This window comes from Peromyscus californicus, unplaced genomic scaffold, assembly GCF_007827085.1.
Source record: "Peromyscus californicus insignis strain IS unplaced genomic scaffold, ASM782708v3 Scaffold_7__1_contigs__length_154581171, whole genome shotgun sequence".
NCBI lineage: Eukaryota > Metazoa > Chordata > Mammalia > Rodentia > Cricetidae > Peromyscus > Peromyscus californicus.
This window is the reverse complement of record NW_026294595.1, coordinates 56,718,324-56,740,311: the sequence shown is the minus strand read 5'-3', so window position 1 is coordinate 56,740,311 and position 21,988 is coordinate 56,718,324. Positions and strand designations below refer to the sequence as shown.

The 21,988-nt window shown below is 37.8% G+C and overlaps 1 protein-coding gene across 2 annotated transcripts in view; it reads left to right on the top strand.

Moving 5' to 3' along the window:
- The window catches only part of Neurod1 (neuronal differentiation 1), a 122,936-nt gene that overhangs the window by 42,625 nt on the left and 58,323 nt on the right, over positions 1 to 21,988 (top strand). For both annotated transcript variants that reach the window (XM_052724488.1, XM_052724489.1), the window contains one exon: positions 16,101 to 16,343. In XM_052724488.1, coding sequence (XP_052580448.1) covers positions 16,101 to 16,343 — 243 coding nt within the window. The remainder of the gene's footprint in view (positions 1 to 16,100; positions 16,344 to 21,988) is intronic.

Sequence of the window (21,988 nt, the reverse complement as noted above, 5' to 3'; positions counted from 1 at the left end):
TACCTTGCTGGTGTCAGCAATAACTACTCAGGCTAGATTATTATAATCCTGTGTAAGCAGTAACTGCACACTGCGTGTTTTAGAGAAACAGTAAGAGTTCTTCTAAAATACACTAACCTGAGTATAGAGCAACTCATTCATTCCCTTAAAAGACAGAGAAGAGGCCTTTTGGTTTAAGTTTTATGTTGAGGAGAGTTCTTTCTACAACCTTTTCAAGACGTTTTGAGGACACCAAAGCCTAAAAGATTGATGCTGAGGTTTGGGGATAGCCCCATGGAGATGCTGTCATTGTGCTTGGTTTTGTTTTAGGAAGTCCACCGCTAAAGAATCCTATTAAACAACTGAATTCATCTTTGATTTTCTAGCACCTCAGTAATTCCTTGACTAGAGTTATCTCTGCAGTTCTCTGGCCTTATGACATGCTCAACATTGGTGTCTGCGGCATTTGATCATTTCCCTCTGATTCTAAGTCAGTGCACCCTCTTTGCCCTTTCCTGTTTAATACAACATACCCACTTAGGTTAGTGTCACAGAAGAATTGTCTAGATATCATTTTGAGAACTGCTGTGTGAACCTTTTATAACGCTGGAAGTTGCAAAGTTACAAAGACCCTGACCAACATTTTAGAAGTTAATTGTGTTGGTTTTAGAGTGTGAGGCTTAAATATCTCAGTTTGTTCATGGCCATGATCTATGGATCCATTCAGCATCAAGATCACCTAAATGTGGAATTGTTTGGTTTTTTTTCCCCAGAAAATGATTTTGAAAATAAATAAAGCCTCCAATACGGATTTTATTATACCATAAGGCTATTCTGACATAATTGTGCCATGTGTCTTATTTTTGTGTATTTTAGATGATCAGCCTGTATTTTATTATTGATAATCATCTTACAGATAGGCCATCACATGGATTCAAATTCTTAGCAACCAAGCCGCCTCTGTTTCTATGGCATAGTTTTCACATGTCCGAGAAACCACGGTGATGAATAAGGAGAGTGGCACATTTTAGGGTTGGCATGCTACCTCATGTAGTATCTTAGTGCTCAGAGCAGTGGTGTCAGAGCAGCTGGGGTCTAGTACCACAGTGTGAGAATGCCTTTTTCCTCAGCCAGTGTGTATTTCCACAACAAAATCCAGGATCTACATGAAAAATCTCAAGACCATGAAACCAGGTAACTGTAAACAAATTTTAGCTGTACCACATGATCATCAGTGTTTGTCCAGAAATTAGCCATTCCATCTTGGTTTGGAATAGATGTAGAACTTCCCAGTAAAGGAAACTTACAGAAACATTATGAAATGATTGAATTTGAATGACTGTCCTGGTTAGAGTGTGTCTGTCTGTCTGTTTGTTTATTTATTTACTTGCTTACTTATTTATTTAGTCAGCTTGACAACAAACTAAAGTCATTTGAGAAGAGGGAACATCAATTGGGATGATTTCTTTAAATCTAGATTGGACGATTCGTTTAATAATATACTCCTAAACTCTTTCATAGTTTATGTAAGCTAGCCATTATATTAGTAAGCTAGGCATTAAATTAGTAAGCAAGTTATGCAAAACATGCCAGAATAATATGGACTAACTGCCTTTCTAATCTCGAATAGACTTCTCGAACTTACTGTGTTCTGCAACAAAAACTCCACCTGTCCCCCTGTAACCCCCAAAGGTGCACTCGGGGGGCAAGGATCCCCCCTTTTAGTTCTCTCATCTCAAACTACCCAGAGAATACCTAGCTTCAGCTCTTTCTTCTTCACTCCATGACTGTCAGACTCTGTGGAGTCTTGTACCGCTGTTGTTACTCAGTTCTCTTTAGCCATGTTCTCACCACTGTGTTTTCTATGAAGCCACTAGATGTTACTTTAAAGTTGTGGATCAGATTGCATAATCCTTCTGCTCAATGAAGGTAAAATCCCAAACCCTAAGTATAGTCTGAATCCTTCTATGTCACAGACCAGCTTATGACCTTTCTATTTGCATGTTGTGTCTCCCTACATAAGCATCTACCTTTCTCATCAGCATCTACCACATTTTGACTCTTAAAAAATATCCCAAATGTGCTTTTCACACAGGGCTTTTACACCTGCTCTGTCAGGAAACCCATGGAGCTAGCTCTGAATTAAAATTTAAATACTTGCTAATATGGTGTATGTAAGGTATCTAACATAACTGGCCCCTGATAACATCTTATAATCAAATATTAGTATTTTTGAATGAAACATTAACATTACTAAGTCTAGGCTGAGGAGGGAGATCTCAGTCTGTAAAGAGTTTACAAACGTGAGGATTTCTGTAATCCTTGTCTCAAGCATCTCTCAATTTTTGATCCATTATGAGTATTTCTTCTTCTAAACAAATAATTTAAAGTTAGTTTTAAAACAGTAAACTCTAGGCCTGGGGAAGATGGCTTAGTCTGTAACATGCATGCTGTTCAAGTGTGAGGACCTGAGTTTTATCCTCAGAATCTATGTAAAATTGCTGGGCATGATGGTATATGCTTGTAATTCATGCAATGGGGAAGTGGATACAGGAGAATCTCCAGAGCCTGGCCCAGTAGCCTAGTCTACATGGCAAGCACCAGGTTCCAGGGAGAGACTGTACTTCTACAACAACAACAATAAAAAAAAAAAAAGGTGGACAGCTCCTAAAGAATGTCACCCAAGGTCATCCTTTGGCCTAAACACACATATAAGCACACACAAGCACACACACACACACGCACACACACACACACACACACACACACACAAGCACACACACACACACACACACAAATACATGCATGTACATGCACACACAATCATGCATACACATAAACAAGCATATCCACACACAAGCATATGCACACATACATAAGTATCTGTGTTTATATGCAAACATGTGCACCTCTAATATGCACATATAAACATGCAAATCACTTCTCACTTAAATATGGTGTTTTGTTGAAGATGGTGTGAGCAGTTTAAGGATAGCTCACCATTATTGCAAACAAATGCAATTTGATTGGTAGTAGTTAAGCAAGCATTTATTAGTATTAGGAATATCAGAAATACTTCATGGGTTTTATGTCGATGAATGACTCATGCATTATGTCTTCTAGGCCCTTGTAATGTAAATAGTTGAACTCTCTTATTGATCTGTTATTGATTTGACATGTGACTGTAAATCACATCTGAGAGTAATTTAATCCTCACTTGACATTTTAACATTCATTTGTATCCCTTACATCAAGAAACTTACTTCTCTCTAAAGAAAATGAAGATAATAAGTTATCACAGTGATATTTGTCTTGTTTCTGCTGACAATTCATAGGAGAGTTAGACATGAGTAGCAATTACAATAAAAACCACTCTTCTTTCTTCAGCTGGAAAATTTTTATGTACTTCTAGAAATTATACTTTTTTCCCTTTCTTTCAGCTTCAGGAGCATAGTTGGGTTTAAATTGCTTATTTGTTTTAAGGATATATAATAAATTGTTTGCTACTTATGGTCACTTGACTTCAGTATTTGCACAGTATTTTTCTTTTCAGAACACTTTAAGCATCTTAAGAGAGGCAGAAGAGTGGAAATCCTATTATAATTTTGCTGTATTTTTGAGGATGACTCCTAATCTACTGGCTAATGTCCCTCTTCAAACATAAGTTATCTTTTCTTTGCCTTTCTCTCAAAGACTAGCTAGAGTGGATGGAGTTTTATCTGTCTATCTATCTGTCTGTCTGATTGTCTATCTATCAGCTATTTATTTATTTTTGCAACTTTATTTCTTATTTAATACTATGGGAGAGCACTTTGTTTTGGAGAGATATAAGCAAACATTGGTGTAGTGATACTAGCATTGTATAAGAAAATAAAACCAAACAGTAAATATAAGAGGCAAATCGGCGGGCAGGTTCTAATGTGAGGTCAATATTTTGAGAGCATTATTTCTGATTGTAGTGGCTTATATTTAGTAGTGTTCTTGTTAGTGAAATGAAAGCCTCTTCAGCCACACAGGCACAGGTGGGCATCTTGGTAGCAAGCCCCATGCGGTGTGACACATGGCACAACCCCACATGGGGGAAAGCGCATGCAGCTTGAGCTGGGAGTCACTTTATGGCTACTTTACTGTAGATTTGTGGTTTTCCTTTTTTCTTTTTCATAGAAAAACCATTATCCAGGACAGTTAAATAATATAGCACTTAAACATTGTACTGGTTATTATTATTTCTTTAAAGTAGTCAAGACTTGAGTCCTAGAACCTATTTAGAAAACAAGAGTTCCCCCACCTGCCCCTTGCTATCTATATAAATGATATTTTTGACTCTGTCCTTTATAATGTTGGCACCCTGTGCATATTAGATGTAATCAGGGCTGAAGGGAAACTTGAATCCATCTGGAAGCAATAAACTTTTCTAAAAGACTGCACAGTGTTATTTAATCCTGTGACTTCTCACTGTGAGTGAAATTAAGGTTTGATGCAGTTGTGTCACATCGTATTGATATCAAATTTATCTTTCTAAAAAAACTGACAGCAGTATTACAGCCCGGAGGAGAAGATGGCTGGCTGAAACCCTATCAGCCATTTTATGTTCATCACTTGCTGCATAGCCCAGCTAAACAGGTACCAAAAAATGATGTGATCTAGAGTATTCACTTTCTTTAAAAAAATTTCACATTATCAAGCAATACTCTCACTTCTATCCTTAGTGTCAGCCTCTTGTGCTGTGTGGTAGAGATTATATAAAAGAAAGTAGAAGAAAACTATTTTAAAGGGAAACACATCGTATAAATATCATGCATGTAGGATTCATTTAAAAACATCAAACTTGTTTTTAGTGCTAGACTCTTTAAATTCTTTAAGCACTTTTCAAAGAAAAAAACTGACCTCTAGTTTCATTCTGAAATGACTTTTAAAATGTGATTTTATTTCAAATATGAAGGTAGCAGGTAATGTGTTTCATGTAGGTAAGAGTCTAGATTATACCAATTTACTAATAAATAAAATAAATAAAAATAAGCTTAATATGTAAAGCTTACTTTAAAGTTTTTATTAACATATATTCACTTCATTATATTGTATATTTTTCTAGGCTGAAACTGAAAATAATTCAGTGTTGGTGAATTTGACTATATTTTATAATTTTCTGATATTTTTCTTCCTTAATAAATCATTCATATTGTATTTTCCTGACTATTTTTAATATCAGAAACAAATCAAAACTCAAATATACTTGTCATTGATGAGCTTTTAATGGTAGAAATGAAACAAAATCTCATATCATGAAAATGCTTAGCATATCAAAAATAAACATGAACTTTGTCTTGAATATTAAGTTGGATTAAAAAATAACATGATAAGCTATAATTCAATTACTTCTCCCTTGCCTTTGTTTCCATAAATCTTAGGCTTGCATGTGCTAATCAGATAGTAAATAAATGTTTATAAATATTTTATGTGATCATGGATTATGTGACTTTAATGCTTGCTTTGGATGTTCAATGTATGTGGCTTCTGTGACTCTCTCTTTAATGTTCCTTCACCCTTCCTATCTTCCACCACCTTAGCCACACAGCGGCCCATTTACCCACAGTTTTGCCTCGGCATTAGAGGGAGGGGCTCCTAAGAGCAAGTCTCAGGAGGCTGCTCGTGGCTCTTTTCTAGCCTTTAACTACTGGTCAGGATTTTGGCATCCTGCTCCTGGTTACTTTGGTCCACAGATGAACACCAGTGTGGTTCTAAGTCCTGTCCTCTAGATAAAAAACGGCTTCTTCTATGTCTCTGGTAATGGATCTGCTGCCTTCCAACAACTCACATCTGCTTGGGAGGAGTCAAGTTGTCCAGAAGTGAATATCTGGCTATTCTGATAATTTCATAGGCTCAAATGAGAGTCTTAAGAGTGAAGCTACATGGAGGTGGATATATCGAGTCTTTCAGTGTTTTTAGTTAGCAGGACTTTTTGGATAGAGTCAAAGGCTGTATGATAGCCTCACTGTGAGTTCTGTAAGTCCAAGGGACCACTAGCTTGCACTGGTATCACAGTGGTTGACACAAATGCTGTAGTTGAAAGCAAAGAAGGTATGACTAGCCTTGAAGTCTTCTAGAAAAAGGAAGAGTGAGTTGGCTTGGACTGTGGAATGGAAGTGTCTTGGCTAAGCTCCAAGCCCACGTTCAGACTCCCTTCCTCAGTATCTGTTATAGTTTAAATGTAAAATGTACCCATGGGCACATGTGTTTCAACACTTGGTTCCCAGGTGGTGACACTGTTTGAGGAGGTTGTGGAACCTTCAGGAAGTGGGGCCTAATTGGAGGAAGTAGGTCACTGGAGGGCAGTGAGGTAGCAGGCTTTATGGTATAGCCCAGGTGGCTTCTGTCCAGATGATCTCTTTTTGCTGCTTCCTGACTATGGATCTGAAGTAGCCAATGCGTGGCATACCCCCATGTCTTCCTGTCGCAGTGGGCTGTGTTCTTCACAATGTGCGTCAAAACAACTCCTACTTCCTTTGACTTGATTCTATCAAGCATCCAGTCACAGTGTTGAGAAAGTAGCTAATATACGACCTAACAGAAGACATTATCCTTGTTGCCCAGGTCCCAGTCTAGCAAGTCGAAGGGCAAAAACACAAGGAACTCTATTCTCAAACAGAGGATTGCCTATAAGATCCAAGTACAAAAATAATAGCACTTTAATATAGAAAAGAAGTGTCTGGAATAGAGTAAGTGTTCAACTATATAAAATGAAAGAATAGAGCGTTTGTGTTTGCCTCAAACTACTACATTCTAATTTAGTTATAACTATGGCATAAGTTTTGAATCATTTGATTAATGTGAAAAACAAGTACAGAAAATGAGTGGAATGCTACCAGTAACTTCTGGTGTGTGACTGTTGAGTATTTCTAGACCGTAGAATTTAGAAGGACTTGACAATGAAGGATATTCCTGGAAATAATGGGCTAATGGGCTCTGAGAGTTGGTTGATGTTTGAAGAGATCAGAGTCAAGAAGGCCTTCCATTTGCCAGGAAATGAAGGAGCAAAGGTTCGGAGATGGACATGTGCATAGTGGAATTAGATTCATTTGATTGCTAAGACTGCACTTACAATCAGCATTTATTGGGAGACTGACCTATTTTTGAAGCACTGAGCGAAGTACTAGGATACAGAAAGCATAGATGGGGATGGGCATGAACATGCTAGCAGAGTGAGTTCTCTTGGGGCTCACAGAGGATCCATCTGACAGGCATCTGGTGGAATATCAGTTACCAGCATGTACAACTTGACAAACATATATGAACTGATAAAGCCAAAGAATTAGCTTGATTATGAGATTTGAGTGAATCCATTAATTTTATATCTTCTGTTAGCATCATTTGTAGAACCCTCCACCCTTGGATTTATCAGTGTTTCCATTAAGGGAGAGGGATAGAAATGACATAGGAATGAGTACAAGTAGACAGACAGGAAGACAATAAGGTAAGCAATAAATGGTCCCGGCAGAAGGGCACCTGAGTGCCCTTCCTGAAGGAATGACAAAGCCTGATCATGTTGCATAAAGTCATGCTGTAAACTGGAAGTGTTATTATAGTTCCCCAGATTCTATATATAAAGTATATAGAAACCCATTCAATCAGCAAATAATAACAATAAAACTATAGTTATTTGATACAGAGTGACAAGAGATTGAAGCATATACTTTAGATTGTGTCCTTTTAACATATATCAAAGGTTCCCAAAATTCGACTTGGGGCAAAGTTAAATTATTGAAAACCACCAAGAGATGTTATTCATATAAGTTAAATCCACTGATTTTTGTTGTGTTAAAATTAAAGACATTTTAAAATATTAATTAAAGGTCTTCAGCTATAGCTAGCAGTGAAGTGTTTGCCTGACATATAGAAGTCCCTAGATTGGATACTCAACATCACAGGAAAAAATATATGGTAGTAGTAAGCCTACTACATGTTAATATAAATAACACACTTATTTATCTATTTAAGACATTTCCCCCAAACAATACTGTTTTCACTGTCTCATAGTTTTGGGAATCTCGTTAACATCTGGTGGAATAAGAAATGCATTGGCTTCTCCCTTTACTGCTTCAGTCTGTTGCGAATATTTGTTTTAGTTGATGTGTATAGGAAAATCCAGCTTCACTCGGGTGTAAGAAAGGAAAACACTATATTCCCTGTAACCATCATTCTGAAACCATAGCAAAACACAGCCTGCATGGAACTGGACTAGGCCCTCTGCATAAGTAAGACAGTTGTATAGCTTGGTCTGTTTAAGGAGCCCCCAGCTGTGGGAATAGGATCTATCTCTGGTGCATGAACTGGCTTTTTGGAGCCCATTACCTATAGTGGGACACCTTGCTGAGCCTTGATGCAGGGGGAAGGACTTGGGCCTGCCTTAACTGAATGTACCAGGCTTTGCTGACTCCCCAGGGGGGGATGGGGGATGGGTTGTGGGGGAGCAGGAGGAGGGAGAGAGGGGGAATTTGTGGTTGGTATGTAAAATGAATTAAAAAATTCTTAATAAAAAAAAATTAAGTGCTGGTTCCTTAACGGTGAGTTACCATGTAGAATCTGAGCGATTTCAATTCATTTGTCTCATTCTGCTGTTTGAACACACCAATTATTCACACATGATTTTTATAAAATGACCACTTGGAAAACTTGGCTCCTGTGTTATGGTTTTAGATTTTATTTTATTGTAGATTACTTTTTAAAAGTCAGATGTACTAATAATCCTTACCAGTCTCTCCAGAAAATTCCATTACAATGGGAAGCTGTAAAGCCCACTGCAGAACATCTATCTTTTAGAAAACTTGAGATAAACTTTATATCAAGAAATAGCTTTAGCATAGATTGTGTGGGACTGGAGTCATAGCCTCACAATCTTGTATTTTATTATAGACAGTGCCTTCCATTGTTTTCTGTGGCTTGCTTTGTTCATTTTCCAGAGAATACTGGGCAAAAATAGCTATGACCAAATGCCATCAGCCTTCCTGGTCAGACAGTCTTTTGCTCAGGCTGGCCTTTAACTCTTGTAGCCAAGGATAACCTTTAATTTCTGATCCTCCTGCCTCCACCTCCTGGGTGTTAGGATTACATGTGTGTACTATGACCCTTGATTATGTGTTGCCGTGGCCAAACCCAGGGAGGGCTTCATGCATGCTAAGCAAGCATTCTACCCACTGAGATACATTCCCATCAGTTGGTCTCGTATGTAGAGATGGCTTTCCATGATAAACGGGAAGGTCAGCAGCATCTCAAGTGGTTATGTATCTGTGCTTTTCTGGAGAGGACCATCACTTTTGTTCATGGCAGCAGTGCTTTATGTATACCTGGCCCATGGGATTTAAAAATTAATAAATAGCTTTCTTTCCTCATCAAGAACCACTAGTGGAGAATGCGGGTGATTATTAGTCACATTGAATGGTCTTGTCTGCGGTCTTGCCCAAAGCAGGCATTTAACCACTATTGGTTTTTCACTGCAAGTATAGATGGCAACATGGCAGACAATGGAGGACTGCCATCTTTAATAGAACAGAGGTTCTCTTGTACCTGTGCATCCTGTAAGTCTAAGCACCTCAAATATGTCTCTCATGAAAAGTCAAGAAAATTGAAATATTCTCATGTTGCAGAGATTTAGAGGAAACTGATCTCTCAGAACTGGCCAAGGTATCTGCAACATGAATATACTTTATATCAAGAAATAGCTTTAGCATAGAAGATTGTGTAGGACTGGGAGTCATAGCCTAATTTTTTTTTTTTACCAATACTATATTTTCTAATGCCAATTTTGTGATAATTATGATTAAATATAGACCGTGTTTTTTAATTATTTCACTTCTTACATTGTGGGCATTGTTCTCAATAAAGAATTGGCATTTTTATCTGTATTTTAAAACCCAAGCAACAGAAGAATATTTAAATTTTCTTGACTTTTCATTAGTTCATTGTGAACTTGATGCAAAAGTCTTTACAGCCTCAAATGTTTATAATCTTAAGAGACATATTTGAGGTGCTTAACACTTGACAGAAATAAATAATTGGAAGAAACCCACAAGCAGGAAAATAATCATTAAATTTGATCTAGTAAAAATGTGAGATTAGTAGTGGATTGGAAATTTCTGTTTTCTCTCAAAATAAGATGCAAGTTTCCTAATCTTTCTACTAGACAAGGATGCTGGTTCTCCATAGCTCTGTTTCGCTACGCCTGTGTGTTTAGGTGTTTGAGCATCTCTGCTAACAAATGCTTTGCCACATTCTCCGAGAGAGCAATGCATTGAGGCGGGTTCTCAGTCGACTACAGGATCGGCCCTATTTGTCTAAACCCTAGTTTAACCTGATTATTAACAATTACGTTGTGTTTTCTTCTTACAATTAGAGTGTGTTCAAATTTATTGGTCCCTTGCTTCACAGATTTATCTCAGTATGTGGTGCATTCAAACAGAATTTTGTATTTTTAATTAGGGGATTAGATAAGTAATTCTGAAGAGCCAAAAAAAAAAAAAAAAAAAAAAAACCTGTTAGGCGTCCCGTTGCCTAACCATCTAACACGTGTGTGTGTGTGTGTGTGTGTGTGTGTGTGTGTGTGTGTGTGTGTGTGTGTGTCCAGGGTGTTGTGTGGGAGCCATCTATGCAGCAGGCGGGCTGGCTTTTTTTTTTTTTTCCAGACAGTGTTTTAAAAAGTGGACATGTGCGGGAACTCTGAGCACAATTAGCACCAGGCAGATAAACCCAGCCTTAATCCTGTTTACGGTCCGCATCAGGCAGATGTGCCAAGATTGATGCAGACAAGCCCTGGGCTTACAGTCATATTTTTAAAAGTGCCACTCACTGTCCTATTTTTGTTAAACCTTTGCTCAATATCCTTAAGTATCATTGGCTTTGCTCTCCTTATTCACCCCTGTAACCCACTTTGAGCAAGTCCTGCTTTGCTCTCATGGTGACAGGGTAACCTGCCAGGAAAGGTTATCTTTATTCCCTGTAATTAAATTGGCTCCCCCCCCCCCAGAAGATACAATAGGAAGTGGGTACTGAATTAAATAAATAGCGTGCTATCCAATAGACGCATACTTAAATCCCTTGCAAGAACAGATGGTCCCACTATCTCTGTAAGTAATGTGAGAGGACAGTTAGTGTTCTGAAGCGACTAGCAACAACCAATATGATCCTAACGAGCCAATAGATTTCAAATAATAAGCCACATGCCACCAAGCAGAGCCATACATGGTGTGTGAGGAGCTAACATTAGCAGCCTGAAAGCAGTGTCTCTGTAGATCGTTTCCATATTTGTATCTCCTGATGTGAAATATGAATTATAAATAAAGTTTGACTCCAGAGTTTTCCCCAACAAAGGTACCACGTATCCTTAAGGTGGAAGTAAAGCTGTATTTAAAACACATGCCAAGAAACCAGTGCTGCTTCTGCTGCTACTTTGAGCTCTTCTTTACAGTCCGGCTGTGTCAGGTTGTTCATGGAAATATGGCTTTCACATGTCATTACGAAAACATTTGCTTTCCTTGTGTCGGAAATTGATACTGTCCCAGGAGTGGCCAGTGTGAAGCAGCCCATCCCCTCAGGAGAAGGAAACCCAAGTAGAGATTTAAGATCTAACCCTTTTGTTCAGCACTTAAAATAGCTTTTCAAAAGTCCTTTTCTGAATTATTTGTAGAATAAAAGGAATCCAAGTCATTCTTAAAATAATCCTTACAGAGATGCAGACAGGTAGTCAGTCTTCACAGAATCGCCACTTCTTTTTACAACATTGTTTGTTTTCTTTTGTTCTTTTTACTCAGTTGTGTTATAAATAATTTGTATAACCCGAGAGTGTCCAAAGGGTGTCCTGGAGTGGAGGCTGAGGAGAAATAATGAGCTAAGATTTTCAGTTTATCCCATCAGATAGTCTCCAGAACCTTTAGCCTTTCCTAAGGCTAGCCCGAGGGCTTTCCACAGGGAAGTGGGGGAGACCTTCATTAATCTCACATCTAGGAGGCTGGTGTTCTGTCTTCCAGAGCCAGCAGATCTCTTGCTTATAGCTTGCAAACTTCAACAAATAAAAAGGTACAGCTAAGCACCTCCTACTTTGATGATAAAACATTTAGGCCAAAGCCTTTAAGATAAAAACATTTAAAAGCCAAGTGACCAGAATTCAAAGATGCGTTTTTGGACCCCTGTCTAATCAAAATGCTAAATTTTGGTTGTGCTACAGTCTTCTGCTACGTTAATGTGTTTCATGAAACCCACATTCTATTATTGCACATTTAAGTTGTTTTCAGGTTTTATCTAAACAACGAGTGGGTGAGCTTTCTTTTACTTCAGTTGTGGTTACTGTTCATTCTTTTGGAATAAAATCTGAAAAATAAATTCCTGAATCAAAACCATGCATATAAAAGCATTTTTCCTCCCTCCCTGTCTTCCTTCCTTCCTTCAGGGTGTATGTGTGAGGCTGTCAGGTAGAGGTCAGAGGACAGTTTTCAGGACTTGCTCAGAATTTGTTGTCAGCCTTGGGGGCAAGCCTCTTTCCCCACTGAGCCATCATGCCTCCAATATTTTCCTTTCTACACTTAAAATTACATGTGCTGCTGTTTACTGAAAGGCAAAGCTAATGAAGATTTACAAGAAAAACTCAATCTCATGTTCCTCCTGATCTTGTCTCTCTTAGATGGTAACTGGTGTTAGCTGTTTTCTGTGGCTATTTCTTGGGTTCTTTCTGAGTATTATGTAAATGGGATCAACGGCCCCCCCCCCCCGCCCCCCCACAACTGTGTAATTTGCTTTTATTGCAAGAATTCATTCTTCTTAGTGTCAATGTCTTTCTTGATGGGGACACACCAATGACACTCATTCAATTAAGAGCTACAGAAGGCAGCCATGATTTAATCTACCATCCTCCAACTGAAGGGCACTACCATGGCCTCAGATAGTTTTGCTATTATGAATACTGCTGCAATTAACATTTGGAAATCTTTTGATACATACTCCCGACATGTCCCGCAGCAGCTACCCATTTGCGCATTCTCGCCAGCACCAAGGCTGCTTTCCTTTAGCTATTCCATCACCCAGCCTTATTTTTGATCCCATGCCAATCTAAAAGGCACAGAGTGGTGTCTTGTTGTTTAAATTTGCATTTCTTTGATTACTAATTAGGTTGAACTTTTTCATATGTTTGTTGGTCGATTTGCATTCCTTCTTTTGTGGAAGGCCTGCTTGAGTCTTTTATGTACTTTTCCATGAAAGTATTGCAAATGACTCTCCTTGGCCTTTGCTCTCTTCCGGATTTTTCTTTATGAATCTTTAGGACTTTTAAAGTGATTAAATAATTCCTAGGCCAGCTAACTTGATCTCTCTGTCTGACTGTCTTGGTATATTTGACACATTTCAAACTTAAGGTTATATAAATTTCTGACCTAGAAATATTGCTGTAATTTATGAGATAGGGCTTTGTCTCTTCAAATGATTAATTAGCTCTCAACTACCCTTCACTCATTTCCACTTAGTTTAGATCTCACCATTGTCACATTAGTGAATTTTCAAATGCACAGACATATTTCTCTGGTCCACTTGTTTCTGTTTCTAGAATTGAAATTATTGCAATTTTGCAAATTATACCTGCCAGGGCAGGCAATTGTCTTCATTGTTTGTAGAACCATTTTCTAGGTAATGCAGTCCATGAGAACTTACAAATCATTTGAATTGGTTCCTTGTTCATTGAGACCTAAAAATTTCTGTTGAGATTTTGGTTAAAATTGTATAATAAATATTCTTGAAGTGAGATTGTAGACCTGCAAGATTGGGACTTAATGTATCTCCATTTATTCAGTTTGTCTTTCAGTAAATTTTGAATGGCTTTCCTCTTTCATTCAATTCTGGCATCAGTTGTTGCTAACTTATTCAAAGATATAATATGCTAATTTGTATGGGATTTCTATTTTCCTATTATGTCTTCTTGGATATAGACATTTGTCTGCGTTTTTCATTAGGTCTAATGACTAAGTTGATTCTTTGGAATCTTGTAAATACATTGTGCTATAATTACAGTCTGAGTTTTCCCTCTGCCTCCACCATCAATTATGTCTTTTATTTCCTAAGCAGTTAACCAGAATGTCTGGATAACTAGGAGTAGCAAATGCGATGATAAGCATTCTTTGTATTTGTGTACTTTAAAGTGTCCTAGTTTTAATTTCCCAAACAGTCAATACGGATACATACAGCCTACAGAAACGAAAGTTATGCGAGGTCCTTTGATCTTTTACATGTGAAAATCCATCCTGAGACTGGTAGTTTGAGAAGTGTGTGCTAGAGAAAAGTCTAGCAGAGTGAGAGCAGTTATTTGATGGGTGTCCATAGGAAAGTGTGTGTGTGTGTGTGTGTGTGTGTGTGTGTGTATGTGTGTGTGTGTGAATGACTCACTTGTAAAGGCATTTGGGTCAAACAGGTTCTCTCTATTGATCAGTTTGGGTGGTGACTGTCGTAATATGGTTGTCTTATTTCCTATGACATACAATGTCTGGATGCTCAAAGAAAAGGCCATGGAACTGATACTGTGAGAGTGTTGATTCTTAAGTCACTGACAGATTAGAGCACTAGATTGCAGCCAGGCCTGAAACCTGAGCCTTCTGAGAGTGACAAGTTTGAAAAATGGACTTTGGGTCTGCCTGATCCTCCTGCTGCCTAATCATGGAGAAAAGAGATTTTTCTTCTCTTCTTTTTTTTTTTTCCAGGAGCTTCCATGTGCTCAGTGGGCAGTCAGGCTATACTTTTTATTGGGTGGTTAGGAGAGGAAGCCACAGTCCTCGATGAAGCTTGTGAGGAAGTCTTGGCAATCAAAGCTGCAGAGTACACCCATCTTCACTGGAAAGTTTCTTCCCAGGCTTTAGGAACTCCTGACACTGCTGAGTCTTTCTCTGCCTTTGGCTATTCTGGAACTCCTGCCCTTCCTATGTGTTAGCACTCCTCATGTTGGCTCTTATCCTGAATCATACGTGCACACACAACTATGCTTCTTTGTATATATTATCACGTGGCTCGTGGCTTACCGGTACCTTACTTACATCTTGCTTTTCATGGTGGTGGCTGGCATCTCTCTGCCTCAGCCTTCCTGTTCCCACAATTCTCTTCTCTCCTTGTCCTGCCTATACTTCCTGCCTGGCTACTGGCCAATCAGTGTTTTATTTATTAACCAATCAGAGCAACACATTTAACATACAGAACATCCCACAGCACCAGTCTCTACTATTCTTTACAGTCAGACACAGAAGTTTAGTTTCAAAGTATAAGTCACTTCTGTAAGTGTAAGCTTTATAAAAAAAGCTCCTTTACCACAATTATTTTCTGACCCACAGTCAGAAACAAACATAAAAATTCCATGCCATGATTTTTAAAGTATCTTTTTAAAATGTATATACTTTTAATTTTTTTAAAAATATTATTTTTATTTTATGTGTATGAATGTTTTGCCTGCATATATATGTACAGGAACTCCATGCATGCCTGACCCCCATAGAAGCCAGAACAAGGTATGGGAGCTCCTGGAACTGGAGTTAAGGAGTCCTGAAGGCTCTCTGAGAACAAAGACCGTCAGTTTCTGAGACATGTCTCCAACCCTGTGTATTTTTTATTTTTAAATAAAATTTAAAGCTAGCTAACAAAGTCATGTATGTGTATAGATTAATATAACTATATATGTATATATATATATACATATATATAATTACCCTTCTCACTCATTGCCCCCACTGTCTTCTGTCCATCCTCTCTACCATCTTCTTGCTGTCCCCCGCTTCCCCCAAATAGTTCTTTCTGCTTTCCTGCCGTATGCACACCTGTGACTTTAGAGGTAATGTGTATTTCCTTTACTTTCACAAGCCATCATAGAGTCATGTCCATGAGCAAAGTCAGTGTTTTTCACTTTTTCAGTATTTTGGAATCACCGTCATGCTGCTAATTTGTTACTAAAATGTTGCTTTGTCTATGGTTCTTTGTATATTTATTTATACATTGGGTGCTTTGAAGTTTCTGAAGGTCATAAGTGATTTACGTTCTGTGGGTTCCAGATAGTTCTCCTACATCAAAACGGGGAAGCAATGGTTTTGGCTGAGAGTTTAATTCCTTTTTAGGTGGTTACAAGTGTCATCAGCTGGGCAGCGGAGAGTCCCTAGAACTTGAAGACATATTTTCTGTAAAGCTGAAGCGGCGCTGTTCTGTGAAGCAGCCTGGCAAAGGCACTCTGCTGGGCATCACCCTCTTCATCTGCTTGAAGGAACAACTAAACAAATTAAAAGATTCTACACTTGATCTCATTAACTTGAGTGAAGACCACTGTGACATATGGTTCAGAGAGTTCAAGAAAATTCTGGAAGGTAAGTGCTCACCACAGGGTTTTTTTTTTTAACAAACATGGGCTTCTTTGATATAGGTAAGTGACATCTCATGTCAGGGGCTGGAGAGGTGGCTCAGTGGTCACGCAGTGGCTCACAGCTATCTCTAACTCCTGAGGCCCTCTTCTGGACTTTGCAAGCACCAGGAATGCACATGGTACATATGCAGGCCAAACACCCATACATATAAAATAAAAATTAAAAAAGTTTAAAACCGCAAGTTAATTTTCTGGGCAAAAGGAACATTTGATTGTGCCGTGAGAGTGCCTTTCTGTTTTCAGTCTGTTGTTTTCATCATGAGGGGATCTTGCATCTTGTTAGGTGGCTTCTATAATGTCAGCTAAGAAAATCATATAATTTTCCTTTTATTTTGTTGATGTGATTGATACAGTACAGTGACTAATAATTGTGTATTTAACTATCCCTGCATTCACGAATAAATCTCACTTTATCATGGCAAATAGTTCTTTTAATATGCTATCGAATTAATTTGGTACAACTTTGGTACAGCATTCTTGCACAAGTATCCACAAAGGGTATTTTTTTTAGGTTTTTGATAGCATCCTTGTTTGATTATGGCATCTGAGTAATCCCAATCTTATAAAATGAATTCCAAATTAACTTTTAAATAGCCATATTTATGAAGTTTTAGTAATTCTGAGTAAGACATGTATTTATTTTGTTTATATGTACGGGTACTTTGTCTGCATGGATATCTGTGTACCATGTATATAAAGTGCCCATGGAATCCACAAGAGGCACTGGATCCCCAGGAACTGCAGTTATAGAGGTTTGTGAATTGCCCTGTGGGAGCTGGGAACCAAACCTGGGTCATTTTGACCACTGAGCCATCATCCCTCCTGTTCCCTAAGAATTTTTTTTAAATGATTTATTTTAATTGTGTTTTAAATTTTTTAAATTTTATTATTTCTATATGTGTGTGCATTCGTGGTATGTGAATGTAGATGTATATGTCATAGTGCGTATGTGGAGGTCAGAGGATGACTCTGAGGAGTTGGTTTTCTCTTTCCACTTTCATGTGGGTTCTGGGGATTGAACTTTGGTGGTCAGATTACCAGGGCAAGTGCCTTTTCCTGCTGACACACCTTTCCAGCCCTGTGAGTTATTTTTAGAAGTATCTTTATTGTCATAACTCACATTTTTGTTGAGCTTGCTTCCTATCTACACATTGCTAGCAAAGTACATTTCTGTGTTGGGCATTTGAAAATAAGATTAAAAAAAGATAATCTGTAATTTGCTATGTGTTTTACTTATTGAGAGTTGTCTAGCTTGGGGTAGATATTTCGGAAGGTTAATGTCTGAGTATGTTCGTGAGCGTATGTCAAGTAATGAAATCAGTATGTTTGAAATTTTTAAGTGACATTTTTACATTCTGGATGCTAAAAGTCTTAAGTATCACGCACTTCAAATGTATAGAACTTACCTAATTAAAATGTCTCATTTGGAGATTAGAGATTATTTTCCCATTGATCCATTTTAAATATTTTGTCAGGTTGAACATGCAAAAGTAGCTGGAGTAGTTGTTACAGTTTGGGGTTGGATGACAACATTGGATACCAGATAAAAAGCAGGTCATGGTGATGTCAGGAGCTTCCAGCCCCAGCAGCACTGATCCAGAATCTCATACGGACCCACACTGGCCTATGGTGGATAGCTGCTAAGCGTTTGCCGGTAACTGATAAGCGGAAGTGATTGCTGTAAACCTGGGAAAGTCTACTTCCTCATCAGCTCCTTTGGGATCTTTAGAGGACCTGCCTTCCAAGAGGAGGGAAGCATACATAGGCCGGTGTTTGGTTCATCTCTCTGTAAACAACAACAAAAGTGTGTTTGTAACTAGAAAGAATCCATTGTAATAAGTTATTTTTTCAAAGCTGTTATTTCAAATTTCTCCCAAAAGATTTCAATTAAGTTTAGTAACATGAGAAGGTATTCAAAAGACTTAGATAGTCAGTAAATTAAGAGTGTGTCATTTGCTTAGGAGAGTGAAGTTCTTCCTTGTGCTAAAGGTCTAAGGAATCTCCCATAGGGCTTATGAAGAGCTTGCTGGGGCAAATTCAATATATCTCACCCATAAAGTCAACAGCAAGTAAGCAGAGGACGTCTGAGCAAACCTCAATTTAGTAAAAGCAATTTTATAGGAATAGAGAGACTTGTCAAAACTCAAACAAAATACCTCTGAAAACACTGTCCAAATATTTAGTTTAACGAATGATGTTTTAGCTTGATCTAGGGTTAAAAATCTAGTCAAATTACAGAGATGAATAAACTACACATCTTTGCCAAACATTCTCTGGGGATCTCACTGTGAACTTTTGATTTAGAGAAGAGTAGAAAACAGTGAGCTACGTAGGGTCATTTTCTCTGGCTTGCTCCTGGAGAACAGAATTATTTGGCTCACTGAAAACAAATAGATTGACTTCTAAAACCAACCAATGCAAGACAATAAGGGTTGAAGGCCTCTGATGACAGTGAAGAACCCTAAAGAAGATGAAAGCATCTGCTCCATCTCTGCATCCAGGGACCCAGAGCATTAGTTAGGGGTCTTCTTATCCCATTGGAGGCCATCTGCATCATCTCCAGCATGCACAAAGGCATGTCTGAGGCTGCAAAGCTCTCTGCCAGCTATATCACACAGAATCTCCCTTTTCCAGCTTACAATCTAATGGTCCCCCCTTTTTTCAGATCTATATAATTCAAGAATTCATTAAACTATCATCTGAGAATGAAATACAGTTGGCTCCAATTCTCTTCCGTGAGTGGTAGAAGCCCTGTGTCCTTTACAGGCAGAGAGCTAAGGCCTGTTGCCCAACTCCTCCTGATCTTTCCTTGGAATTAGTTCTCTCTGCTTTACATCCAACATTCCTGCCTCTGACACACTGCTTAAGTTTTGGCACAGAGTGATTGCTCATTGCCTACACCACTGCCCAGTATTCCCTTTCTAAAGAGTTGTTTTTTTTTTTTTTTGATAAAAAGTTTGGGAGGTGACTGAAATTTTGCATATCAAAAATGTATATAACTTTCAGGTAAATATTAGATAACCATATTTTAATTCCAGGGACAAAGTCCTTACTTCTAACTGGGTCTGCTAGTAGAAACAAGTTTCTCTTAAAATGGCATTGAATTCAAAATTATTTTCAATTTCATCGTGATTGAGCAAGTAGAATTTTTCCTTTATTGCCAACACTTACACCTCCCTCCTATTCTTCTAACGAGAAAAACATGGAGCCATTCAAGGCTCAAGTGGGTGGTCTTCTAGTCTTAATTAATCTAACAATTACAGTTTTATATAGTTCTGACAGTGTGTTATTTCTAAATATGAACAATTATACTTGGAATCTGAGCAAGGAATAAGATGTGGTAATTTTTAAAGGAAAATTGGCAGTAGTAGCTGGAGGAAGAAAGCAATATCAAATACTTGAGATTTGAAAACTAATTAACATTGACTAAATAATTACAGGTTTATAAATATAAAAGAGAACTTTTTCTTTTTATCTAAAAGTCAATTAGTTTCACTCTTGACCCTATTTTCTGAGCATAGTTGAGTACAGAATCTTTTAACTTTGTTTTATTTGTGTTTCTGAGACTTGTTCTGCATAGCTCAAGCTAACCTTGAGTTCATGTTCTTCCCTCGGAGCCTCCCCATTGCTAGGATTAGAGGTGTGGGCCCAGCTTCTTCTCAACATCAGTCATAGAAAAACTGTCATGATTTTATAACTAGTAGGCAATATGATTCATTCATGCAACACACATGATGCACAGATTCTGTTCTCTGTGTTGGAAACAAACAGAATCCCCCCCCAAAAAAAAAAAAACAAAAAAGAAAGATATATGGGGTTTGAGAGACAGCTCAGTGGTTAAGAGCATCTGCTGCTTTTGAAGAGAACCTGAGTTCAGTTCCCAGCACCCATACCAACAGGCTCACAACTGCCTATAACTGCAGCTTCAGGGGGGATTCAACACATCTGACCTCTGCTGACATTTGCACTCAAATGCACAAACTGCTCCTATACCCCACAAAAAAACCCACAGTTACACATAGTAAAAATAATAAAGAAAATTAAAAATGGAGATGTCCTCTTCAAATTTTTCTTGCCCTGGAGACAGATAAGACAATATGTTGTTTTTAAAGTAGATCAAATGTACAACGAAGACACCGAACAAACTTATGCAAACCATAGTCATTGATACGAGAATTAAAGTTTTTTTTAAATGATTGTCATCATTATATCAAAAGTGGTCTAGCATAGTGTTTTCTAACTTCAAATATGTATGTGTTTCAAAGATAAATATGCACAGCTTTAAACATAGTATGTGTATATACTAGATATGTCCATTTTCATCCCATTAGGGCACAATTCTATCTTTACAGATTTGAGTTTCCTAGTAATGTGATTTGAAAGCTCCATTGGACCCTGATCCAAGCTTTTCCCTAGAAATGGTAATCTAGATTTGAATGAATATCCTTGGGCCTCCTAGTGTGTACCTGAGACAGCCTCACGGGTGACATTTTGGACCTTCAAAATGGACAGAAACCTATAGAAACAAGAACAAGACATTTTCAAACATAAAAAAGCTCTAACAGTGTCTGCTAAGTGACTTGAAAAATGAGTAGGTACAGTGGAATCAGGACTTTGATTGGCTCCAAGGAAAGGTGTCCTGATGTGGGCACATTAGGAATATGTTACAATATCCTCTTCCTCTAGAGAGGATGAAACTCCAAGCACTTTGAGAGCAATGACTGAGGAAGTAAAGAAAAAAGCCACTCTTATAGGAATAAAGGCATGCTTGGAAAGTGATCGTATATAGTTTAAAAACAATCAAAGTCTAAATATAAATATATATTCACAGGGGAATTTATGTAATAAAATATAAAAGAAAAACCTTAGGAGAAAACGCAGAAGGAATGAGCAAAAGGTAGAAGAGCTCTTCTAGAACATGACTATTAAATTTTGTTGATATATTTAGGGCTTGTTAATCTATTTCCAATTAATAGAGACAAGTAAGGGCATTTTTAGCACACATTGGGGAGATTTAGTTCTGGTGTCATTACTGTTCAGTTTCATATCTAAATGCTAATTTCACAAGGCAGGAAAATATAAATGAGCCATATTTATTTTATTTGTTTTGTTCTAGCAGTATAGCCTGCAATACCATTGCAATAGCTGAAATAAGCTTTCAGATATGAAGCACAAAGAAAACAGAAATAGTATTTAAATATCTAGTTTTATTCCTAAGAAGAGTAATTCCCCTTAGTTTACTATTACCTCAAATCTGTGTACATGAGGTTGACCTTCTTATGGTATGCTCCTTGAGAAAAGAAAAAAGAAAAACAAACATTTCTTAAAACTGCTTTGTTTAGTGCTTACAATATCTTGTATAAGCAAATCATAGACACACACACACACACACACACACACACACACACACACACACACACACACACACACGTGCGCGCGCGATTAAATTAACCAGGCAGAATTGTCTTAGGTGGAAAATAAATAATATAGAGGTTTACTTTTGATATGATGAGAAATGATGTACTTAGAAGGAAACATAAGAAGCTGATATCATAAAGATTACTTTAAACTTTACACTTGCATTTATTT